This window comes from Triticum aestivum, chromosome 5D (assembly GCF_018294505.1).
Source record: "Triticum aestivum cultivar Chinese Spring chromosome 5D, IWGSC CS RefSeq v2.1, whole genome shotgun sequence".
NCBI lineage: Eukaryota > Viridiplantae > Streptophyta > Magnoliopsida > Poales > Poaceae > Triticum > Triticum aestivum.
The window spans coordinates 21,340,422-21,352,162 of NC_057808.1; the positions used below are offsets into that span (position 1 = coordinate 21,340,422).

General features: G+C 42.3%; 1 protein-coding gene across 2 annotated transcripts; it reads left to right on the top strand.

The window, feature by feature from the left end:
• The first annotated feature begins 607 nt into the window (after positions 1-607).
• Positions 608-4,406, top strand: LOC123124127 (uncharacterized). Of its 2 annotated transcripts, none has more exons than XM_044544815.1 (7): positions 608-818; positions 1,757-2,029; positions 2,206-2,383; positions 3,049-3,256; positions 3,595-3,737; positions 3,826-3,864; positions 3,985-4,406. In XM_044544815.1, exons 1-7 carry the CDS (start codon positions 694-696, stop codon positions 4,219-4,221), a joined length of 1,203 nt encoding a protein of 400 aa, XP_044400750.1. In that variant the 5' UTR covers positions 608-693; the 3' UTR covers positions 4,222-4,406. The 2 variants fall into 2 exon arrangements, with proteins under 2 accessions (XP_044400750.1, XP_044400751.1); XM_044544816.1 differs by having other exon boundaries at positions 3,826-3,897; positions 3,985-4,276.
• The last annotated feature ends 7,335 nt before the right edge of the window (positions 4,407-11,741 follow it).

Sequence of the window (11,741 nt, forward strand, 5' to 3'; positions counted from 1 at the left end):
CATGGCGTACTGCCTAGGATATGAGAGAGAAAAGCAAAAAAATGCAAACAGCTCACCCCCTCTCATGGATATATGGTGGAAAATGTCGCGGGGAACAGATAAGGCAACAAAAACGAACTTGATTTCATGAGGATTGGGTGTGGATTCCTGAAGAGAGAGCACACGAAGAGAGATGAGAGATATTGAGCAAGGAGGGTTGAAGGAGGAGACGCCTCATGTGGTCTCAGAATATCCAAGGGGATAAGATGGAAGCGGTGGAGATAAACTTGGCTTTGTGGGTGGTGGGCCAGGGTTATAGCGACGCGAGGGTAGCTTTGTGGGTGGTGAACCAGGACTGTAGAGCGTGGCGACCGGCCGAACACTCGGCCGGCGCACCGTTCCCAAACATTTACCATTTGAGGTGGAAATCAGTTAGCAGGTGCCTCGGCTTTAACAAAGGAGCATGTGGAAAACCAAGGGGGAAAGATAGAAGCAGCGAAAGCCAACGGTGAAGATGCGGCGAGGGAACGCATCCAACGGTGGAAGTCCCAACAGGATGCAAACCGACTTTATCGTAGAGTTTGTTTGCTTGAGAAAGGAAAAGAAAAAGAAAAGCCGAAGGCCACGGAACACGCGGAAGCGGCTTCGTTTCTTTGCCCCTTCTCCTCTCGCACCCTCCCCAAACCTCGTCGCCGCCGCCGCCGCCGCCCACCCATGGATCCGCCGGTCATCGGCGACCCTGGTTTCCCGAGGTGCCGCCCCTTACCCAACTACCCACCATTCCTCGGCAACAACCCCTACGTCTCCCCCCATCAGCCGCCGCCGCCGCCGCCCCCAGGGTATGTATGGCCACCGCCGCCGCTTCCTTTGTTGTTTCTTCTATTCTATTGATGGATAGATAGATGAGGGCATGGGGGAAATCGAGTTGGTTTGTGTACCGATCGATGATGCTCCTTCCTGCTTCCATCCTTTCCTTTGGGTTAAGGATATACGATCTGGCTGTAGATCAACCGCATTAACATAAAGTAGCTTGCTTGCTAGGAGAAAAATATGATCTGACTGACTGCTGCAACTTGGTCTGTTGGTTCATCCTCGAAATCGACCTGTGTTTTGTTTTTACTGTATATAAGTAGCAGGTGTTCTGCTGTTGCATTAAGATTGGAAGAAAAAGTTGCATAGGGCTCAAACAGAGCAGATGAAAAAGGAAAAATCCGACAGTGTTAACAACACACATGGGCTGTACAAAAAATGATTTTAGACCACTCATGAAAAGCCTCCATCATGAGGAGGCTACAATCTCCACTCACTAATTCCCAAGCAGTAGCAGCTGTTGCACTTTGATTTCTTCAAATCATCTTTGCACTTTTGTTGCCAGAATTGTTGATACTCTTATCTACTCCCTCCGTAAAGAAATATGAGAGCGTTTATATCACTAAAGTAGTAATCTAAAGGCTCTTATATTTCTTTATAGGGTTAGTCATGTCCACTGGTTGGGCATTGTAATGAACTGGACAATCTATGTAGTGTAGTCCGGATTTTTTGTTTTTGTAGGACCGAGTTTCCTGCTTTGGATTTATTAATCAAAAACCGACTGTAGATAAACTGGGCTCCTTGCATCCATCTGAATAGAGTGTAATATTTCAGTCCATAGATTTAATTACAAATTTTCTAACACCAAAAGAATATATGAAAATCTTTCTTGTTCGACATCAACTTGCCATAGCACCATGAAAATCTTTCTCCTAAGATATATGATAAGAGACTGCTTCCGTTTTAGGTATGTGGAGAAGGAGTATATGCCCTGCCCTTCCCAGCCTGCCTGGCGACATTCCCAGTACCCTCAGAGGCCACCCGGGCGCCGTCTTATCCCATCTCTAGGGCTACCTTTCCTGTGCCGGAAACAATATGAGTGGGGTATTGATTTCTACATCAGGATCGACAATGCGGGATACTACCATGCTTATCCTTATGTTGGTGGGCCATTTCAGAACCTACAAGAAACAGAACATGCTATCGAGCGCTATCTTCATGATCGTCGGGATCCAAAAATGTAAGCCCTCCGGTTTTGTTTTGTTCCCTTTTGAACAAAGAGCACATCTCAAACTAATTCACTATACGCATATGTTGTGCTCATGACACTAGAGCTCTTGGTGTCACATTGTATTGTCGAAGCTTCTGTGAAAGTGTCATATACTAATCATATATAATTTGTTTGATGTAAACTAGGTTCTCGATGGATAATATGTCTCGAGTGGACATCGCTGTACGAAACTCCCTTTACTTTCCTGATGGCACAAGGAGGAGACGTTTGAGATCGGAACCGGTTGATGAAATCCGTGATAGCCAGCGCCAGTTGGTTAATGCTTTGATGGACAAGTATAATGAGGACAACAATCTGCTGGGGGTTTGCTCTCTGTCCCTCTCGCTGGTTCTTATTTTCTGTCCTATTATTCATGGGATTGGCTAGGTAGCGGCATCGCACAAATGTAATTGCTTGCCGGATTACATGCTAGCTGCCAGGTTTAAAATATGCTGAGTTACCAGGTTTGGAACACACTTAGTTGCCACAAAAATACAAGTTACTTAGTTGCTAAAAAGGTTAAACATGCCCAGTTTCCAAATTATAGGTACTTGGTTGTAAAAAAATTAATTAAATCTTAATTGCCAATTTTTTGGTACTTGTTGTCTGTCCCAATTATTTGTTGCCAAGTTCGACCTTAGCAATCCTAAATTACAAGCTGTTGGCCATTGAGAAAGAGTCAATGGCACATGATTGTAGTTTATTGTAGCTGCACTGTTGCCATGCGAATCACCGTCTACCACATTTTTGCAGGACATTGCAGCGATTACTGCACCCTAGTCTGTTTTTTTGTGCGTCTGTTAGCCAGTTGTGCCTGAACAAGTCAAAAACTGTTTCGCTGCTCTCTTAGTCATAGGATAGATCGTGTGGGCCCATGCGAGCTGCCGCACCGTAAAGCAGCGGTGCTTGCGTTGTATAGTAGATTTTACTATTATTCATTTATTTATTCATAAAACTAATGCTAATTAAATCCATGCTTATTATGTTAGGATCTTGCATATGAAGTGAACGTTGTAGTGTGGTACCAACCGTTTTGTGAGGGTGATCTCCGTATGTGGTATCATCATATCAATTTCACTGCAAGGACTAAAGCAACAGCTTATTGCGAGTTCTTCTTCGCTGAAGTCATATTTATGCAAGAAAAATCTTTGGAATTGCCAGTCAGCTGTTTATGCAGGCTTAAACCTACTGATAATGGTAATTTACTTTTATCCCAACTTATTTGCGGTTGAAATACATTTTTGTGCGTTGCTAACTTTGACCTATGTGTTAGATAGTTATGTAAATATGTTTCAGATTCTAGTATACATTTTGTTTGCAGTATTATCTTATATATGTTGTTCTAGTATATATATGGTGCTCATCTCGTCTAGAATCGTGAGCTTTGCATTTGTAGTATCTCCAATTGTGCATGATCAAAATGACCATTTGGGCACATTTTTTAATATATATAATTATATTATCATGCGTCTTGTCCCTGGTTTGTTACTTGGCAGTTCATGACAAATTTCGCCTCTTTCTTGTGTTTGTCATAGCTAACTGCTTTGGTTGTATAAACAATGGAAGTGTTGATATGATGCATCCCAGTGATGTTGGTTATGCTGGTGGCCATGCGATGAACACTTACCAGCCATTCAGTGGACCTAGGGTAATGCCAGGAAGCTGTGAAGAGGAAAGCGTACGTATATCATGACGATTTATTTCCTAGCAAGCCAACCTTGAGCATTTTGTTGCTTCATCCGTTGCTAATGACATATCTTTTACAGTACGAAGCTGAGGAGGCCAGGTTGAGAAGTACTTTACAGGTAAAATAAAATGACGTATCTTGTGTGATAATAGTACGTACTACCTTTTAGTTAGTTGCGTGATTATGTATGTGGGTTACTTGATTGATTACTCCTTGCTTGTGCATGTCTGTCGTTCAGTGCCTTGATGATCCAGAGATGATGGAAGGACCACCGAAACCGTCTAAATTCTGGGACAGTCTTGTTAAGGTATACACTGGACCACCGGGATACTCGGACCGAGACCGTGTACCACCAGGATTCCCGGGCAGTGGACACAGTGCACCCCCGGCCCCACCTGCACAATACTTTGGGGTTGGCAGTGGTGCTACGCAATGCTTTGCACCTCCAGGTCTCTCGGGGTTGTCTTCTTCATAAGTCATAGGTTATTGTAGAATCTGGTTAAATTCGAGGCTACTGTGACATGCATTTGAATAGTTCTGTATACTCCTCTTTGAGCAACAAATATCTTCCATCTAGACGGACTCAATTTTGGCTGGCAGCCTGAATATGGTCGTAAGTTTATGAAGCGCTCTTAATATATATCTGCCAAAAGTATTGAATGGCGTGGACGATTTGCCACATATATATTAATATATACGACTACTCTACTCAGGGAGTACGTCTCTGTTTGGAGAAGGAGAGATGTTCTCTTATGCAGGCTGTGACACCACTGGAGGTGCTGGAGAAAATTTTCGCTTTACCTGACAAGGACAAACTGATGAGCATCTTTCTCATTTGGCGGCGGTGGTCTGAAAGAAACAAGATCAGGCATGCTTTTCCGTGAGACAAAATTTCTACCACAGATGGGCTTCATAGACTAGAAGGTTCAGTTCAACTCACGTGAATGTAATGTGCCTGCACATTTGCTACCTAGTCATGGTGCGAGGATAGAACCAGGCAGCCAGCATGTTTGGTTAATGAGTTGCCCTCTGATTGATTGGTCCTGTGGCCGGCGATTTAGCCACGACCACTACTTAATGGAATGCATGGTGTTCCATGTCAAAAAAAAAAACATAGGGACGATTCTCATGTTTCACCTTGAACACCAAGTAAATTGTGCACAAGGAGACATCGCGTGTGGCGGAGTTATCACCATGTTGGCCAACTCCCTTGGCATGAACTTCACTAACATTCTCCCCATTGTTGGTAACACCCTTGTCAATATAAATGTTCGAAACCACATAGTCCATGTGGTAAGTTACCTGAAAAAATATGAGTGTTCGAAAATGCGACTTCGAGGGTGAAGGCATGTGGAGCAACCGCTATGTCACAACTTTCTATGCCTAGAAACTTCAAGAGAAAATAACATTGGTTCCTCTAATCAGTGACAACTCTTTTTTTGTGTGGCGGAACTGCCACACCTCATTGTGATATTATATTCAACCAAAAGCATACAAGTGTTGGAATGTAGAGTTCAAGAGGACATGCAAGTACTACTTTTTAACATTGAATTTCCCCATAATATGATTACTCTCTTATTTTGTCTTTTACGAGATGTTGGTTGTGCAGTGTACTTGATTGTATTGTCATGGTTAGTCTTAGCTGAATGTGACCTTTCCACTATTGAGGGATATAACTCACCGTTCCCGTCGAAAAACGTTAAGACTTATTGTTTACCAAATGTGCTTCATTACATTTGTTCACTAGTCTGGTTATTAAACATGATCACCACAAGACCCACTTGTTTTACCAAAAGAACATTTTGTTCCCTGTTAAGCCACTCGTTTATGTTGATTTCATGGCCTCTAAAGGCATGACAATTGAGTATCCAGTTAAACAAGAAGCATGGGTTCTTTGAATAATAACCAGTTAACGGTAGTTCATTGAATTGGGCAGCTAGAATTTTGATCTAACACTCACTTGTTTGAAATTTCCCTGATTATGTATCTGTGAAATCGAGATCCAATCCCTGGTACCACTTATTACATAATTATGAGTCCGCTAAAAAAGGTGTTCCAATCTAAGGTTCTCCTCAAGTTATTTTCCGGTCCAAATTTCGGGTAACCGACCGGTTAAATATTGCTACCATTCGAAAAAAAAGTTGAATTCAAATAGTTTAAAGAGGTACAAGTGAGATCCAATATGATACTATTGATCGACACAAAGCTAGCCATGGCTTGTTTGATAGATCGTGTGGTACAAAGTTGCGCGTCCGAGAGGGTACGAACCCGTGACTTTGTGGATGAAGCCACACTTCTATGCCTATAAACTAGGGTAGCTACATTGCATTTTCTATCACATAATTTTGCAAATTCAAAATTTGGTCAAATAATTTTGTGAGAAACAACCCAAAATTTCAAAGATTAACCGATTCTTCTAGCCCCTCCCCCGAAATAACTTCTATCGAGAGAAAAAAATAAACCTTGATTCTCCTAAACACTCACACCTCATTGTGAGATTATAATCAACAAAAAATATACTTATTCCTGTACAGAGGGAGTACAAGCGTAGATATGCAGAATCAAAGAGGACACCCAAGTACTGCATTTGTTAGCGATGAATTTCCCTATAATGTGATCGATTACTCTCTAATTTCTCTCCCCTGACGGCTTAGCATGGTTCCGGCCATCCATCTATTTATACCCCGGCCATTGGGATGTACAAGTACACACTCGGTTCGCTTGCTCACTCCGTCTCACAAAGTTAACTACAATAATGGCGACTCGGGCGTTCATCTCGTCTCCCCTCGTCTTCCTCCTCCTTTTCGTGTCCTTCATGGCGTGCGCGGACACGACTATCTTCTTCAAGATTTGATCAAATCATTTTGGGCAAAAACCCTGAAAAATTTCAAGATTTTCTGGAAACCGATTCTTCCAGCATCTCCTGAAAAAATCGGCATGGAGAAAAAAAATCTTGGTTCCTCTAAACAGCCACACCTCTATTTTTTTGGGAACAGTCACACCTCATTGTGATTAGGGATAAAACAGGAGCGGTGAACGGGGGGTGCTACCACATTTGTTTCTATATTATTTTCGGAAGCAAAAACGAATACAGAAACCCTGGAAACGATTACGGAAACATATACTATAGGAAACGAAAACAGAGCAAATATGGTGAGGAGATGGAAATGAAAGCGGGTGTCCACCAGAACTCAAAAACCTCTTGAACGATTGAGAAAAAACACAAGTAAACCAAAAAAATAGAATCAATTGTTGATTAAATCTTATGATTATTCTATTATAGTATATGCATTTGTGCAAAAAAAATCAACTTTGGTAACACAAACACATTTGTGGTAATTAGAAGGACAAGCTCCCTATATAAGCAAGCACAGTGTATCAGATCGCTCTCTTACAAGTAAAACACATGGTAACACCACAAAATAATCCGTGAAGGGGAATTTTCGGCCCGGCCACCATTGCGGTTAGAATCATTCCTAGCTTCCTTGCTTGTTGGTAGAAGTCGGGCAACACATGGGCTGTTCTGCTCATTGTGTAATTGTGTGATGTTTGGTGGCTGAGCTGCAAACTAGGCAGAAGCCATAGTAGAAATGGAAAATTCCATATTCACGGAAATGGAAAGTTTCATTTTCGTGCATGTTTCGCAAGAAAACATTGTTCTGTTTCCACATAAAAATTTCCATTTCTGTTTCTGTTTTGCAAATTTCCATTTCCGTTTCCAAATTCCTCTCCATTTCGATTTTTCACCAGAAAAGCGAAAAGCTTTCACTCTGTTTTCATTCCTAGTTGTGATATTATATTCAACCAAAATCATACAAGTGTTGGTAGTAGAGTTAAAGAGGACAGGCAAGTACTACTTTTTAGCAATAAATTTCCCCATAGTTTTATTACTCTCTTATGTTCTCTTTTACGAGATGTTGGTCGTGCAACATCTAGTTTGTATTGTCACAGTTAGTGTTAGCTGAATGTGACACTTCCACTACTGAGGAATAAAACCCATGATTGTTCCCGTCGAAAAAACGTTAAGAGTTATCTTTTACCAGATGCATTTCATTACATTTGCTTACCACTCTGTTTATTAAATGTGATCACCACAAGACCCACTTTTTTTGTGAGAACACAAGACCCACTTGTTTTATCAAAAAACATTTTGTTTCGTGTTCAGCCACTTGTTTATGCTGATTGCATGGCCTCTAAAGGCATGATAATTGAGTATCAAGTTAAACAAGAAGCATGTGTCCTTTGAATAATAACCAGTTAACGGTTATTCACATAATTGAACAGTTACATTTTTTGATCTAACGCTCACTTTTCTGAAATTTCCCTGATTATGTGCCTATGAAACCGAGATCCCATCCATGGCACCACTTGCTACACAATTACGAGTCCTCTAAAAAAGGTTCTCCTCAAGGTTTTTTATTGTCGAAATTTTTGGTAACTGACCAGTAAAATATTGCTACCATTAGAAAAACTTTGAATTCAAATGTTTAAAACGGTACTAGTGAGATCCATATGATAGTATTGATCGACACAAAGGTAGTCGTGGCTTGTTTGATAGATCATGTGGTACAAAGTTGCACATTTGAGAGGGTTCGAACCGTGACATTAAGGATGAAGCCACACTTTTCTATGCCTATAAACTAGGGTAGCTACATTACATTTTCTAACACATAATTTTTTAATTTAAAATTTGGTCAAATAATTTTGTGAGAAACAACCCCAAAATTTCGAAGATTTTTGGAAGCCGATTCTTCCGGCCCCTCCCCCGAAATAACTGCTATCGAGGAAAAATAAACCTTGATTACTCTCTAATTTTCTGTCCGCCCGGCCATTGGGATGTGCGAATGCACACTCGGCTCGCTTGCTCACCCCGTCTCACAAAGTTAACTACAATAATGGTGACTCGGGCGTTCATCTCGCCTCCCCTCGTCTTCCACCACCTCCTCCTCGTGTCCTTCATGGAGTGCGCTGACGCGACTGTCTTCTTCGTCAAGAACCAGTGCCCCTTCACGGTGTGGGCGGCCGCCACGCCGGTCGGCAACATTCATGAAGTGGGCGGTGGTGCGGAGCTGACGCCCGGCGCGACGTGGGAACTGGAGTTCGTCGAGAACGCCACGGACAGCATAATATGGGCGCGCACGGGCTTTACTTTCAAACCGGGAAGAAGACATTGTTGACGACGCGTCGCGCTGGGTTTCCCAAGCCCGGGGACACATCATGGACGAAGGGATGCATCGGTGTTGCCAGCACCGGGCATGCGTAGACGGACGAAGACGAAGTTGACGAAGCGCCGCACCAGGCTTGCCAGGCCCGGAGACACATGATGGACGAGGGCACGCATCGATGTTGCCAGCACCGGGCATGCGTAGATGAGGGACCTGCACGAGCTGTACTCCATGTCGAGGAGTCAGAGGGGCCAGCAGAGTAGAAGACTCGATGACGGTTGCAGCGTCCATTGGCGCGGGGCTTGATGACCCACAAGTATAGGGGATCTATCGTAGTCCTTTCGATAAGTAAGAGTGTCGAACCCAACGAGGAGCAGAAGGAAATAATAAGCGGTTTTCAGCAAGGTATTCTCTGCAAGTACTGAATTAAGTGGTAACAGATAGTTTTGTGATAGGATAATTTGTAACGAGCAACAAGTAATAAAAGTAAATAAAGTGCAGCAAGGTGGCCCAATCCTTTTTGTAGCAAAGGACAAGCCTGGACAAACTCTTATATAGAGAAAAGCGCTCCCGAGGACACATGGGAATTATCGTCAAGCTAGTTTTCATCAAGTTCATATGATTCGCGTTCGGTACTTTGATAATTTGATATGTGGGTGGACCGGTGCTTGGGTGCTATTCTTACTTGAACAAGCATCCCACTTATGATTAACCTCTATTGCAAGCATTCGCAACTACAACAAAAGTATTAAGGTAAACCTAACCATAGCATGAAACATATGGATCCAAATCAGCCCCTTACGAAGCAACGCATAAACTAGGGTTTAAGCTTCTGTCACTCTAGCAACCCATCATCTACTTATTACTTCCCAATGCCTTCCTCTAGGCCCAAATAATGGTGAAATGTCATGTAGTCGGCGTTCACATAACACCACTAGAGGATAGACAACATACATCTCATCAAAATATCAAACGAATACCAAATTCACATGACTACTAATAGCAAGACTTCTCCCATGTCCTCAGGAACAACGTAACTACTCACAAAGCATATTCATGTTCATAATCAGAGGGGTACTAATATGCATATAGGATTTGAACATATGATCTTCCACCAAATAAACCAACTAGCATCAACTACAAGAAGTAATCAACACTACTAGCAACCTACTAGTACCAATCCCGGACTTACATACAAGAATTGGATACAAGAGATGAACTAGGGTTTTGAGAGGAGATGGTGTTGGTGAAGATGCTGATGGAGATTGCCCTCTCCCGATGAGATGAGCGTTGGTGATGACGATGGCGATGATTTCCCCCTCCCGGAGGGAAGTGTCCCCGGCAGAACAGCTCTGCCGGAGCCCTAAATTGGTTCCACCAAGGTTCCGCCTCGTGGCGACGGAGTCTCGTCCCGAAAGGTTGCTTATGATTTTTCCCTGGACGAAATACTTCATATATCAGAAGATGGCCACCGGAGAGCCAACAGGGGGCCCACGAGGCAGGGGGCGTGCCCTGGGGGGTAGGGCGCGCCCCCACCCTCATGGGCAGGTGGTGCCCCCCCTGACGTATTTCTTCCGCTCAATATTTTTTATTATTTCCAAAAATAATTTTCGTGGAGTTTCAGGACTTTTGGAGTTGTGCAGAATAGGTCTCTAATATTTGCTCCTTTCCAGCCCAGAATTCCAGCTGTCGGCATTCTCCCTCCTTATGTAAACCTTGTAAAATAAGAGAGAATAGGCATAAGTATTGTGAGATAATGTGTAATAACAGCCCATAATGCAATAAATATCGATATAAAAGCATGATGCAAAATGGACGTATCAACTCCCCCAAGCTTAGACCTCGCTTGTCCTCAAGCAGAAGCCGATAACGATAAATATGTCCACATGTTTGGAGGTAGAGGTGTCGATAAAATAAAATACGGACACGAGGGCATCATGATTATTCTCATAACAGCAACATAAATGGATATTGTCATATGATTTCTTATGCTCAAGTAATAATATATTCATAATGCAGAGTATGAATCAGAAACTTTATTGAGAACTAACAAACTATAATCTCAGTCATTGAAGCAATTGCAATTTATCATAACATCGGAAAGAGTCTATGTCAGAGCTGTCTAGGAAGTCCACATACTCAACTATCATTTAGTCTTTCATAATTGCTAACACTCACGCAGTACTTGTGGTTACGGTGTTTTAATCGGACACAGAGAAAGATAGGGGCTTATAGTTTTGCCTCCCAACCTTTTACCTCAAGGGTAATGTCAACAATAATAACTCATGCTACCCTACATCCAATTAGGTATATATATCAGGATCTTTCCAAAACCCTGTGCTTGCCAAAGGATAAAATGTAAAAAGGAAAGGTGAAGACCACCATGACTCTTGCATAAGGTAGAAGATAATAGTAAAAGATAGGCCCTTCGCAGAGGGAAGCAGAGGTTGCCATGCGCTTTTATGGTTGGATGCACAAGATCTTATTGCGAAAGAACGTCACTTTATATTGCCACTTGTGATATGAACCTTTATTATGCAGTCCGTCGCTTTTATTTCTTCCACATCACAAGATCGTATAAAGCTTATTTCCTCCACACCAGTCAATCATACATATTTAGAGAGCAATTTTTATTGCTTGCACCGATGACAACTTACTTGAAGGATCTTACTCAATCCATAGGTAGATATGGTGGACTCTCATGGCAAAACTGGTTTAAGGGTTTTTGGAAGCACAAGTAGTATCTCTACTTGGTGCTAAGAATTTGGCTAGCATGAGGGGGAAAGGCAAGCTCAACATATTGGATGATCCATGACAATATACTTTATCT